General features: G+C 44.1%; 1 protein-coding gene across 3 annotated transcripts; it reads left to right on the top strand.

The window, feature by feature from the left end:
• The first annotated feature begins 368 nt into the window (after positions 1-368).
• RIT1 (Ras like without CAAX 1) lies at positions 369-11762 on the top strand. 3 transcript variants are annotated; one of them, XR_014519550.1, is made up of 6 exons: positions 3054-3351; positions 5602-5658; positions 6622-6695; positions 7221-7412; positions 8538-9100; positions 9138-11762. XR_014519550.1 is itself a non-coding variant. In XM_083476875.1 (5 exons), the coding sequence occupies exons 2-5, from the start codon at positions 5604-5606 to the stop codon at positions 8769-8771; spliced, it is 555 nt and encodes a 184-aa protein (XP_083333001.1). In that variant the 5' UTR covers positions 369-392; positions 5602-5603; the 3' UTR covers positions 8772-11762. The 3 variants fall into 3 exon arrangements, 2 of the variants coding, with proteins under 2 accessions (XP_083333001.1, XP_083333000.1); XM_083476875.1 differs by lacking the exon at positions 3054-3351 and adding an exon at positions 369-392 and having other exon boundaries at positions 8538-11762; XM_083476874.1 differs by having other exon boundaries at positions 3040-3351; positions 8538-11762.
• The last annotated feature ends 2268 nt before the right edge of the window (positions 11763-14030 follow it).

Below are 14030 nucleotides of genomic sequence, written 5' to 3'. Positions count from 1 at the left end.
AAACACGCTGATTCCCAGACCGTCCTTGGGACGGATTTAGAAGGCAAATGGGCCGCATCTGGCCCACGGGCCTTAGGTTGCCTACCCCTGGTCTAGACAGGCCATTGGCCTGATCCACCTGGGCTCTTACGTGCATTGTTTTGTAACGCTTTTCAGCTTTGGCCCTCATAATAGACTGACCTGCTGGCCATTGGGCTAATGCTTTTTATGCAAACCTCCTTTCAAATGATTGAAGAGAGGTGATTTGGCAGAAAATGCAGAAGTCCCTGCTATGAAGACCTTCAATCACAGATGGGGATCTAGCTGTCCCAACTGCCCATCATCCTTGACCCACTGCCTGGGTTGGCTGAGGCTGATTAGAGTTGAGTCCAGGGACATCTAGAGGACAGCAGGTTTCTCCACCCCCACCCCCTTTTCTGGAATATCTCAAGCCTTTACCTGCCCCTGTGTGGTTTTCAAGTTACAATCACTAAATATGGGTTAGGGTACTTGTGTCACCTGTTAAGCAAGCATTGAAAGGGTGAAGTTGGGAGCGTGGAGGTGAAAAACGTTTAAATTTAGCAAAACCTGTTAAAATGATCTTGAAAAGGCACCGCTATAAGTGCAAAAAGACGCGGTGGCGCTGTGGGTTAAACCACAGAGCCTAGGACTTGCCGATCAGAAGGTTGGCGGTTCGAATCCCCATGATGGGGTAAGCTCCTGTTGCTCGGTCCCAGCTCCTGCCAACCTAGCAGTTCGAAAACACGTCAGAGTGCAAGTAGATAAATAGGTACTGCTCTGGCAGGAAGGTAAACGGCGTTTCCATGCGCTGCTCTGGTTCGCCAGAAGTGGCTTAGTCATGCTGGCCACATGACCTGGAAGCTGTACGCCGGCTCCCTCGGCCAGTAAAGCGAGATGAGCGCCGCAACCCCAGAGTCGCTCACAACTGGAGCTAATGGTCAGGGGTCCCTTTACCTTTACCTTATAGTGTAAAAAGGATAGCCTTGCTCCTTGAGTGAAGGACTCCATGAAACACGTCATCTTGGGGGGTGGGGGAAGGTTTTGTTCCACCACCCTGTACAATTTCCCATCAGTGATAATTGTGTGTTGCTTTATACCTTGCCGTTATGAACACTCCCTCGCTCATTCAAATAGTAGTTTATTGCACTGGGGGCATAAAACGCAGTTACAGTCTCATTGCTTTTTCCTAGGCCAGGCATGGGGAACATGACCCCCAAATGGAAGTAAAATGGCTTCAATCTAGTGTCTCTGCCTAGAACTTTGTCATGGTTCTTTTTACCGCTGTGACAACAGCGTCCTGTCCGTAAATCCAAGGCCGTTTAATTCCAAGTAAATATGAGAGGTTTGCAGACACGCAGAGCAGCCTTATAAATGTCTACCCGGAAGCAAGCCCTAAAGGCTAGCTTAGCTTTTGTTCCTCAGGGAGGTTTTGCATATCTTGCGTCTGCATCAGGAAGGACGCGTTGGTAATACAGGCATGCGGACAACCGAAGAATGCAAATCCGCAGAGACCAAAATCCTCCCCTTTGCAATGCTGTGTCTTGACCGGCCAGCCGAACTTTCAGCAGCTGCTGCGCCTGCGCAGAAGGAACGCCGAGTTACTAAGTTCGCACAGCTCTCCCGGCCAGAGCTCTATCCAGCGCATAGAGTCACGCACAGCCGAAACTTCCGGGATTCAATCGACATCGCTCACTGATCGTGATTCATTATCTATGGATGTGGAATGACCTCTTGCCTAATTAGGATGTTTTCCATTGTCTTCTGCTGTGCTCACCGCTTTGGGAATGTTTTTTTGTTGTAAGCAGTTCTGTGCATGGTTGCCCCAAGTTCAGTTGAGCTCAATAGACGGACTTCCCTCTGAATTGACACATTCAGGATTTCACTGTGTACATAAACATATCCTCTCCATTTAGTATTGCGTTTATATCCCACTTTTCCTCCAAGGAGCTCAAAGTTCTGCAACTGGTTCTCCCACCCACCTACCCGTTGTCCTCACAACAACCCTGTGCCGTAGGTGAGGCTGAACAGAGAACTTTGTAGCTGAGTGGGGGATTTGAACCCTGGTCTCTTCCGAGCCCTAGCCCAGGGCTGGATTCAGGTTTGATGAGGCCCTAAGCTACTGAAGGTAATGGGGCCCTTTATATGTCCAGCTGTGCTTTGTCAACAACAAATTGTCACTGTTTTTTGTATTGAATCTATATAGTAATTTATGGACCTGATAGGTATCTAAAGTCATTTGCACATAACAAAATATGCCGTGCTGCAAATCTGTTCCTCTTCAAGCAGGAATGGGGAAAAGGTGCCCTTGAATACTGGGTCCCCCCCCCCCAGATGTTGGAGGTGTTGGACTACAACTCCCATCACCACAAGCCAGAAGAGTCAGTGGCCAGGAATGTTGGGAGTTGTAGTTTAACATCTGGGGAGCCAAGGTTGAGAAAGGCTGTTCTAGCCGATTCACTTTTTAAAAATAACAATCAAACAAAACGCGTCCCCCGGGTTTCTTTGGGGTATATAAATTGAACTGGAGAAATGATCAAACAAATGTGATCTCCCTCAACCTTTGTGCTCGCCTAATGTAATGTTGAACTACAGCTCCCACAATCCTTGACGGTTGGCCGTGCTTGCCGGGGGTGAGTGGAGCTGGAGTCCCAACGATATTTCCAAAATGGGGGCGAGGGGGGGGATAAAATTGATGTTGTTGGACTCCATCAGGCAACAGTCACGAATGAGGGGAACTGGAGTCCAACAACATCTGGAGGGCCCCAGGTTGGGGTAAGGCTGGACCTACAGGTTCAGGAAGGCTAAAATAAAGAAAAGGAGGCTGTTTACAAAAATCAACAACAAAAACCTACAGCTATGGACACGGGTTTTGCTTATGGATTTATTCGCAAAAGAAGAATGCAATTGCGAGCCGGAAATAATCGAGGCTTTGATGACGTTCCATCCTCTTTGGGCACCCCCCCCTCACACTGCGGGAGGAAGGGAGGCGACGAAAGAAGCGCTGCCCCTCCCCTAGCGATGCGTAAGGGGCGTGGCCACGAACGGCCCCTCCCATTCCCTCTGAGGCGGCGGTTGGAATTCAGCCGAGCCGGCGCCATTTTGTTCCGAGGTGGGCGGGAAGGTGAGGAAGCGGCGGCGGCGGCGAGGGCGGGGGATGCCTCTGCTGCCGCCGCTCTTGTCCACCGGAGAGGGCGTCTGAGGGGAGCCGTCCTCGGGCGGCTATCCGTACCATGGACCCGACTGGGCCGCGGGGGCCGACTGGCGGGGTCGGGGGGGCGCCGCCGCCTCCTCCGTTGCAGCCCCGGGAGTACAAGCTGGTGATGTTGGGCGCCGGGGGCGTCGGCAAAAGCGGTACGTTGAGGGAATACTCATGTATGTACGCCATTGAGGGACGGGGTGGGGCGCGGGAAGGGCGTGGGTTGGTTTTTTTTGGGGGGTGGAAATAGGAGGAAGGGGCACCTTCGGAACTCTCTGCCTCATGATATGGGGACGAAACATACCTTCGCTGCTTGCTTAGTCCCCGGTCCCAATACTCTCTCGCTCACTAAGGTCTTTGGTAACTAGCTAGCCTCTTCCTTTCTTATTTTTTTATTTACTAGCTCAGGCGTGTATTGATTTATTCATGAAGTCTTTTTATATACCGCTGCATCCTATCGCAGCGGTTTATAACAGCAGTGTCAAAGGTATAAAACCAAATCGTAAAATCATTGAAAGTTAGAAGCAAGAATATAAACTGAAAACGGACACCAGCAAACCATTGTGGAAGGATGTGCTCTGCATAGGCCTGGCGGCACAGAAAAGTTTAGAAGTTGGCACAGATTTCGCCCGCTGATGGTGATGCTTGCTCCTTTGTTGGTGGTAGGGCTCACCCTTATTGTTGTTGTAATCAGCTTGTTAAGCTGTTCTTAAATACTGTGCTTTAATGTTGTAACGCGCCCTGGGATTACAACATCGAGGGTGGGAAATGAAAATAAAATAAAGAAAGAACCCTTCTAAACCACTTCTCAAGGCGATTTACACATAAAACAGTTAAAATAACAACAAGTACATTTAACACAAGACTAAAACCCTAACAGGTTTATTATGTTACTGGATCTATACAGTGTTGTATTTTTTCTGGTTTTGTTCTTAACTGGTATGTTACCTCGTTAAATTGCTTTGAAATGTGTCAAATAATTAACAATAAAATTATTATCTGGTAGGAAGGTCGCTGTAATGTTTTTATTAGCTTTTAAAATGTTATTTATAATGTGATTACCAAAATGAATGTAGGGGCAGCTGTGTTAGGTTCCTTACAGTCAAAAGAAAAAGGAGTGTGAAGCAGGGAACTGAACCGGCATAGTTTCATCAGTGCAGTTCTTCTGTATGTATGTCTATTCAGAAGTAAGTTCATTGAGTTCAGTGGAACTTTCCATTGAATTCACTTACTCAATTCACTTAGGTTGCAAACTCATATTCAGGAAACTGAACATTCAGGAAACTATATTCAGGAAACTGAATATAGGTGTGCAGCCTAAGAGACTGACCTATGAATTGGGAAGTCCCCCTCCTGAATCTTTCTTCTGCTGGATCAAGCATCAGTGGCCCATTTAGTCCAGCACCTTGTTCTCACAGTGCCCAGTCAGATGGCACTAGGAAGCCCATAATCAGGAAGTACAGAAGCCACTCTCTCTGTTGGTGGTTCCCAGCAACTGGGATTCAGAGGCTTTTTGCCTCTCAAGTGGCAACAGGAAGAACATAACCATCCTGGCTAGAAGCTATTGACAGCTTTGGCCTTTATGAATTTGTCTTATCCCCTTTCAAAGCAATTTTTGATGTTGCAGCTTACCCTGAGGCCTCCACACCAATGTGGAGTTTTCCTCACTTCAATTCTGTACAGGGCAACTTCCCTCTTGTCTATTATGACTGGGACTCCCTGCCACAAGATGAGGGGACAAATATTTGCTCTTTAGCGTGTAATATGAAAGTAGCTGTAATGATTCAATTGGTTTTTATCTACTACTTCTGTTTTATGTTATTACTGCTATTATCTATAAATCTGTTTAAGGACGCTACGCTCTGTTAGACAAATTTAAAAGGAATCAAGGTTGGCTCACAGACTTTCATCCTAGAACTTGCTTTATTTTAGCGGTATTTGTTAGTTTTTTGAAAGCAACCTTGAAGTGTTTTCTGTAAGCAGGAAAATATTTTCCCCAAACCAACATGAAGGTACATTACGCAGTTAGAATATTGGTGCATCTTGCGCAATACTGTTTGCTCCTAACTGGGAGCGCCTCTCCAAGGCCCCTGATGGGACGATTTTTATAATGTATTTTTCTTACAGCATTTGCATACTCCTAAGTCTTATAGAGCTTTAAAGGTCAAGGCCAGCCTTTTGAATGGTGCCTGGAAATGGATTGGGAGCTGTTGTAATGTTTCTCCCCTTAAAAAACCATGACAAATTATACTTAAAATGGCATGTCTGGTCACATTTGTGGCATGTCCTTTTTGAAAGAAACTTAAGGCTTTGTGCAGAGTTATCCCAGTAGCACGTGCTACATCTTGTGATGATAGCCATTTCTGCCTTTTGTTCATTTTAATATATTTGTGCCTTCCTTTCAGCCATGACCATGCAGTTCATTAGTCATCGTTTCCCAGAAGACCATGACCCTACCATCGGTGAGTGTGTTCTTCTGCTTCCTCTTCCCACCAGTGGTGTGCTGACTGAAAAAGAAAGAAAAAAATCTGGGGCTGGTAGGAACCCAAAACCTGCAAAATGGGGAAGCCTTTCTAGTGTTGAGATTAAAAGTGTCTTTTAATTTCTGAACCTTTTCCCCCAGACAATATTAATGATAGTCACCTGTCTGTGATACTAGCTTTGATTGGTAGAAATGTTAACTCTCTTTTTTCTTTTCTTTTATTTGTTTGTTTGTTTGATTGATTGATTTATATGCCACCCTATACCTGCAGGTATCAGGGCGGTTTCCACCCCCCCTTCAAAAAATAATGGTGCTGGGTGCATGAAACTTCCATTGGTCATTTGCAACAGCAAATTTGCAACAGCACTCTGGTACCTGAGATTAATCTTTTAAGTGGAGAAGTTGAGAGTTGAACTTGGGTCTTTCTGCTTTACAAAGGCCAGGGCTCTTAAACGTGAGGAGCTTCCATGAGTACAGGAGGCTCTCTGCGTCAGCAGTTTACTCTCCCAACGCGGAGGAGCTCTGGGCATTCCTATTCTGAAGGCAGCAAGGGCAGCCTACTAGCTGGTAAATGGGCTATGGGCCCAAATGGTACACTGCAAAGTCGTCGGTGTGTAATTGAAAGCAGAATTTCATCGTAGCTATTAATATATTAAATATTTTTTCAAGAGGTACTTGTGAGCCACAGGTGGAAGTTCCCAGGTATTGTCCCAGGTATTGTCAATCATTCACATCAGTGCATGTATCAATTGGCAATTTTTTTTTCATGTTTGTGAGTTGTTGTTTTTTTAAATCAAAAAAGCACAATAACATTTGAGGCAAACCATGAGCGCAACAATCACTTAAGCAGTAACTATGGGTCTCTGTTGTGAAGTTGTCCTTTGCTCACGAAGACATTGATAGCTAGACCGTACTGAATGTTTGTTTGTATTTCTTTCTCTAGAGGATGCTTACAAAATGCGAATAAGGATTGATGATGAACCTGCTAATCTGGACATTTTAGACACAGCAGGCCAGGTATATAATACCCACTGTACATTTTATATTTTGCTTTTACTCATTCAAAGCGGTTTACATACATTTACCTGACTGTGATCCTTAAAAAATCCTCTATGGTGGGTCAGTATTCTCCCCACATGGGTGGCTGAGAGTGCCGTCAGGCATCTTGTTGTATAAGTATTTTCATATACTGAAGACACGCTACTTTACCCTTGCACTGCCAGCAATGAACATTCATTTTATAGTACCTGTGTTGTAGGCACAGGACAGAAGCTAGTTTGCCCAATCCACTGTAACCCTGGGCATTTATTTATAAAATTATTTACAACAGTGCTTACAATAAAACACCATAACCCAGTACAAAATGGTAAAGAGTTGCATAGGCCTGTTTACATAAGGTCTTCAGATGGTGATAGAAAATCATCTATTTGCCTGCATGGTGATAGTGAAGCATGCTTACAGACCTTCTGTTGAATGGGCAGGCTTATGGTATTCCATAAAAATCCTGGAGCTGGAATATACTCTTGTTGTTTTACTTCTTAGGCAGAATTTACCGCCATGAGGGACCAATACATGAGGGCAGGCGAAGGGTTCATTATCTGTTACTCAATCACAGACCGCCGAAGCTTCCATGAAGTGCGTGAGTTCAAGCAGCTTATCTACCGTGTTCGGCGTACAGATGAGACTCCCGTGGTTCTTGTGGGGAACAAGTCTGATCTAGCTCGTCTCAGGCAGGTAAAGAATGCTTCAGAATTAATTCTTTGCTCAGTTCCTTTTCTTGTGTGTTGGTGATTTGCAAACAGGGGATGATAGGAATTGAATCGAATCTTTGGATTTGCTCATATCGAAAGGGAGGCAAATAGCCTTCCCTAGAAGGTGAGGTTGTCGGTTAAAGAATTTCTAGCCAGTCTTTCAGGGCACTTAGCTCTCACAATTTTGTTTTCAAATAGACATGGTAGTTGCATTCCCACAAGCCCCAGGGATACCTTCAGATATGCTGTCTTGGTCCCTTCCCCCTTGTTCTTGCTGCTGAGTAAGTAGGTTGCTGCAAGAGGCAGGGAGCATGTTGAAAAACAAACATTGGGAACAATTGGGACTTCTCTCAAGATTGAAATAGGATTGGGGAAATGCATGCAGATACCAAATGTGTAAGTAAGAAAGCAGAGCAGAAAATGCACATGCCAGGTGAGCATTGAAAGATGCGGAAAACAATAAAGCCATGCCACACAGCAGGTATGGAAGAAGTGTGCTAAAATAAAATTAAAAAGTGTATGTAATAGAATGTGATATGTAGCTTGCTACTTTGTTGAGGCTTCCTATAAAGTGGAGTGCCCAAGAAAATTGCACATAAAGCCTTCCTTCCTTCCTTCCTTCCTTCCTTCCTTCCTTCCTTATCTTAGTTATTGGGAAATGGACATTCACATACTTTGAAGGACTTGGCAGAAGTTCAGGTGCTGGGAATGCCACCAAGAACAGACAGTGACCATGTTGAGATTCGTAGAGGGGAGAAAAGAGAACTTATATAGCTATATATTCCCAATAATGTTTCATTGCGCCGAAATCCAGTGCTTTCTGAGAGCTGCATGATTCCTACTGTAAAAAACCTTTAACATGAAAGCATGGCATTTCCTTTCAAATGTTTGAAAGATCAGGAAGAGCCTCTGCATAAAGCAGGAATGTCAGAAATATATAGCAAAAGATGGATGTTGACGATGAGTACAGAGAGCGAGGCATGAAAGGACAGTATTACAGGAATTTTCAGGTTGTGTGAAGGAGTCTGTAAAAAGCAAATGTGGGCTTGGTTAGAAGAAATGGCCGCCTCTCCTGTTGCTGACCAGCATGTGCTTTTCTTGTTGCAAGGTCTCCAAGGAAGAAGGTTCAGCCTTGGCGCGCGAGTTTGGCTGCCCTTTCTTTGAAACTTCAGCTGCCTTTCGCTACTATATCGATGATGTGTTTCACACTCTGGTTCGAGAAATCCGGAGGAAGGAGAAGGAAGCGGTCATGGCGCTGGGGAAGAAATCCAGGCCTCGGACGAGTGTGTGGAAGAGGTTGAAATCTCCCTTCCGGAAGAAGAAGAAGAATTCTGTGACATGAATCAAATATGTCTGTCAGCCAAATAACTGTGTGGCTTGCAGGAGAACCAAAGCAGTCCAGCAGCCCTTTGGAGCCTTGTGCTTGTTTCTGCTGACCGTGCCAATCGAGATACTTTTGTGTGTTCAAAACTGGATGGAGTGATTCGGCCCTGCCATCAAGAGTGCCGCGCTACATTGTGTGCTTTGAAAGTTTGTTTAATCTGTTTCTTCCTGGAGAAGACTTGGCAAAGAAAAGTAACAATTGATCCAGATGTCCATAAATCAGTTTTGCAAATAAGTGCAAAATGCATAGCCAACTACTCTGCCCGCATGTATTTTGTGCTTCCCAAGGTTGGCTTGTGCCAGTTGGTCTGATATTTTAAACAAGGTTGGCTTGTGCCAGTTGGTCTGATATTTTAAACAGTTGCCAGCATTATAATACCTTTTGGATTTGGGTGTTGGCGTCTCAACAGCATTTCAGATGGTTATTCTTCCGAAGCCTTGTTGCATAAGCTATTTTTTTTACCCCTAGGAAGGTAGCAAAATGTACATGAATTTGATGAAGTTGATCTGTTGGGATTCACAGGCCACTCGTGTAGCAGGTTTGCTACAATTGGTTGCTTCAAGTGTGGGGGAGGAATGCTACAAGATTTGTGCCAAATCTTTATCCTTGTGTATTTTTCCACTAACTTGATTCGGGGTGGGGATGAGCAGATCAGTGTCTGTCAGCGAAGTTGTTGAAAACTTCAAAGCACAGGAGACGCCAAGAGCCCTTCAAGTATGCACGACTGTTGCACAAGTTTCTTCGCACGTGCAATTTTGACTGTTTCTGTAATAACTAACACTCCAGATGCATTGGTAGTCTCTCTTTTAAAAACTTTCCCCAGTGCCATATTCTTTTAGATTTTGCAGCAAATGTTACCCTATTTTCCCTTCCATGGGGGGTACTGGATTGTGCAGTATTAACTGCAGATAAACTTGCACCACTTTTCTGGGATTCTCGTGCCAGTCTCTGAAATTCATAGGAAGCTGCAGGCGAGAGCTTGCTTGCTAGGAAGTTTCCCTGTCTCCTTCTGAGGGGTGGTGGTGATCTGTGACCAGTGAAAAATAGAAAGGCACTGCAGGAAGGGGTTGAAGTGGGAATAGTGGTTGTTACTGGGAAGTCGGAGAGTGGTGGTGTCAAGTTGCTCTTGTGAAAGGGTGATTGTCGACGGACTGTTGCTTAGAAGACCCACTGACCCATGGCACAGTCGGGTGGGTGGACACAGCAACTGTCTTCGCTGTGAAAAATCCAAGGTCAGTCCAGTTCAGAAAGGATGTTTGGTAGCAGGGCTGGGAAAGACCCCCTCTGCTACCTCCACTGATGGTAGCGGTGTGCTTCAGAATACGGTTGCTGGAAAACCCAGGAGAGGAGAGTGCCGTCGCTCCCAGGTCCTGCTTGGCCACCGTGAGAACATGATGCTGGCCTAGCTGGGCCACTGACCCGATCCAGCAGGCTTTTTTATATCCTTATGCTGGGAACCTGGAGAGCCATTGCTACTCAAGAGTGGACAATTCTGGGCTAGGTAAAGGGATGGTCTGGTTCGGTATAAGGCAGCTAACACATGCTTGTATCTCAGGCCTTAGTTCCAATCTAAAGCATCTGGGTCAATGGTTCATACCTCAGTGTTGACATCCTAGCAGGAAAGTGTTGTACGCGCACGGAGTTGTATTGGTGCTGATCGTAAAGTGAAAGATTTTGTACTGTGATTTTGGTGCAGGGGGGACACTTTGGAAGGAGCGCAGAGAGGGTTTATTCGAGACTCGAGCCTGTACTTGAAAATGTAGCAAACCCCATGGGGAAAGCCACACAATTTCTTGCCACTTCCTTGCATTATTTTTTTTCATACACCAGAAGAGCCGCGTGCCTTGGAGAGTTTAAACATTAGCTGGTATTTGACAAATACATGGTTTTTAAAAACCACCAAGCCAATATCATATCGTTTGAGTGTCAAGAATAAGCAAATTCCCAAGTGCCTTCAGGAAGTCATAGAGTGGGTCCCCTTTTAGCTGGTATCAAACCTGAATTTCTATCCCCGGGTTTCAGTTACTATACTACAAATGTGATCATTTTGCAAAATATTTTAAAAGGGAGGGGGGGTCAGATGATACAATTAGCCAGCTGGATACATCAGCCTTTTCTCAAACCTCCTGCCAAGTTTCTTTGCTTGATCTCCCTGGTCAGAGAATGACAGGAGAAAGAGTTAAAATCTTTCTGTTACTTTTTAGGAAATTAATCAAGCAATAATAAAATAGAGGCACTTCTTGGGTTCTTGAAGTATATTTTGTATTGCTCTTGAATTACCAAGTTGTACCAGTTGTAGTATTTTTAATATATAAATCTTATTTGCATTATGAATTCTACTGAGCAACTGGGTGTGTGTTTTTTGGAGGCGGGTGGAGTCACACATTCCGTTTAGCAAGGAAGATTTCAAATGTATTTTATTGAGTATAACAATATATGGTGTATTTATATTAGTAAATTAACTTAATGATCAATTCTGGATACTTTCCATAGCTACTAATTTAGAAACGGATCACACCTATATAATTTAATAAATTTTATTTAGTGTTGAATCAGATTCTTTTGGCACATGGTGGATAAATCACAGATTTTCTTAAAGGAAATTTTCATGTTCTCTTTAATACTCAAGTCAAAGTGACTTAAAATGAGATGGTTATAATTCAAAACCTGCAGTTTACTGTAGGAAGCAAAATAAAGAACAAATGGAGCTAAGAGACTTGCCTTTTGGGGAGAGTGAAAAGCTTTGTGCCTTAAATTTGTGGTTTTTCAGAATTCATTGTTACATTTTGTGCTAACTTGTGAACATGCCTGCTCCCCATTTTCCTTATCATAATTACATCTGAATAATAAGCACTTTGGGGGGGGGGCGCAATTCATGATTTTTATGTTCCACGTACACTTTTGTACCTACAAGCTGAGAATTGCATTATAAAGAATTTGTTTTTGTTTTTAGTCTCTGCCTTGCTTTTTTAAAAAATGAATAACGAAGAAGTCTTTTGTTGGTGCCTGGAAATAAATGGTGCAGACGGGTTGGGAAACGTATGCTATAAAGTGTAAGTTGGGCTTGTTATTAAGGAAATTTATTCAGAATCAACAGCAACAAATTTGAGATTTAAGCTCTACCAAGGCTGCAATCCTGTACCTACCATGTGGGAGTAATCTCGGTTAAACACAAAGGGACTTACTTTTGAGTAGACTTGTACAGCAGGGTTGGGAAACCTCAGACCCAGAGGCCAAATGCAACCTTCCAGGTGTGTCTGTTTTGCCCTTGGAATGATCAGGCCATGCCCCTCAGCAGCCATGTATCACACCCTGAGTTTTCTCTGCCTGGCTGCAATGTGAACTCTGATCATACAGCTCTTGCTTGTCTGGATGGAAGATAGAGAAGGGGTGTGTAAGCCTTCTGTACAATCTACCTTGCTGTATAAGAGGTTACAATTTACATTCGTTGCTCTGGCCCTGCCTATAACTGAAAGGAATGCGGTCCCCAGGCTGAAAAAAGTTCCTCACTTCTGATGTATATGATTGCATTTTAGGGTTTAAATGGTATAACGCTTGAGAATTCTCACTTGCTTGCCACCCTTGTGTGCACAATACGAACATTCCAAATTTGTGAGGCGCTGGCAATTAAGCGGGGCCTTTGGTCTTGACTTTAAGCATATTTTTATGTCTCAAAATACATTTCTCTGCTGGTTGATCATGTATTCAAGACACCCAAACTGCTGTGCCTTGAAATCCCTGAAAGGAAGCAAAATGCTGACTTTTATACTAAAACATAGCAGCGCATCCTGACCCTCTTGCTCACCGAATCCACTGATGGAATCCTTTTGTGACTCAGACCAGATCTGAAAGAACAAACACTATTTTTTAGGCTGCGTGGTGCTCGGTATCACCTCATTTAAAAGATTTGTTTGAATCACCTTTGAAACTTCTGCTCCCGGTTTTATTTCTCCCTGTGTTCCTCGATACAAGAGGCAGAAGATTTTGAAAGAATGGATTGTAATTTCTACTCAGAGTAAACCCATTGATATTAATGGACTACATTATCCATTTATATTGATCTCAATGAGTCTGAATTGGACTAGTGTCAGATACAACCCAATTGCTCTGTTTTCTGTTACGGATTACACATTTTAGGAGCTTGTTAACATTTCCCCTGCTTCAACATTCTGTAGGCATTAAACTGGATCTTGGCTAAGAGATCTTGGGGAGGGTGGCTCTGAATGTGACAAAGGCTTTACATTTTGACCTGTATCAATTTGATACAATGGGCAAACCCATAAGAACAATTTTAAAAAACAAACACATCCATTAAAACTGCATTTATTTTTAATTGGAAGAATCGAATTGAATTGAACACAGCAAATGTCAAAGAAACGGCTTTTTCCATGCTAGGCATCTTGCTAGTCTTTTCCTCCTGCTGGGTTTGAAAATAGTATCCTATTCATTTCACCAACAAGGGGAGGCAGGAGAGAGAAGGGAATCTGTGTTCCTTCCCTTGGGGGAGTTCGATGCCCCTTGTCACGGCAGACAAATAGAACTGAAAGTGGATGAGGTAATGCTTTCCCAGTGAGGCTGCGCGGCCGACGTTTGTGTGTGTTTTGTGTGCGTGAGTGTGCACCCGGGATGCACAACTGCATGTGACAACGAGCTGAACCGCTAGATGGCTTCCCCTTGAGGTGAACGGCAAAAGGGTTCATTGATTTTAAAAAACCATGCAAATTCTGCTAGGAGAGAGAGAAACAGGAAAAAAGGGATGAGCAGAAATCTTGAGCAGGCAGTGAGCAAGCACTCTACAGTGGTACCTCGGGTTAAGTACTTAATTTTGTTCCGGAGGTCCGTATTTAACCTGAAACTGTTCTTAACCTGAAGCACTACTTTAGCTAACGGGGCCTCCTGCTGCTGCCGTGCCGCCGGAGCAAGATTTCTGTTCTCATCCTGAAGCAAAGTTCTTAACCTGAAGCACTATTTCTGGGTTAGCGGAGTCTGTAACCTGAAGCATATGTAACCCGAGGTACCACTGTATTGTTTTGACTTCCAATTAGACATGCATACCATTTTTGCGCCAGGTTTGAAGCCAGAATGTGTGACCCCCATTCTTGACCCTAAATGATGAGCTAGCTTGTGCAACAGAATGCAGTGATAGAATGCTCAGTGTGTTTTTTCCGGGGGGGGGGGGGAGCAGGGGTATGCATACCCCTAAACATTTTATGAATC

Source organism: Podarcis liolepis, assembly GCF_965112155.1.
Source record: "Podarcis liolepis genome assembly, chromosome: 15".
In the NCBI taxonomy this organism is placed as follows: domain Eukaryota; kingdom Metazoa; phylum Chordata; class Lepidosauria; order Squamata; family Lacertidae; genus Podarcis; species Podarcis liolepis.
This window is presented reverse-complemented; position numbering and strand designations above follow the sequence as displayed.

Excerpts from the sequence above, each read along its gene's own strand:
- RIT1 (XM_083476874.1), top strand. The coding sequence starts at position 3,231 with ATGGACCCGACTGGGCCGCGGGGGCCGACTGGCGGGGTCGGGGGGGCG. Across the intron at positions 5,659-6,621 it reads AGACCATGACCCTACCATCG|AGGATGCTTACAAAATGCGA; the intron begins GTGAGTGTGTTC and ends TTCTTTCTCTAG. Across the intron at positions 7,413-8,537 it reads ATCTAGCTCGTCTCAGGCAG|GTCTCCAAGGAAGAAGGTTC; the intron begins GTAAAGAATGCT and ends TCTTGTTGCAAG.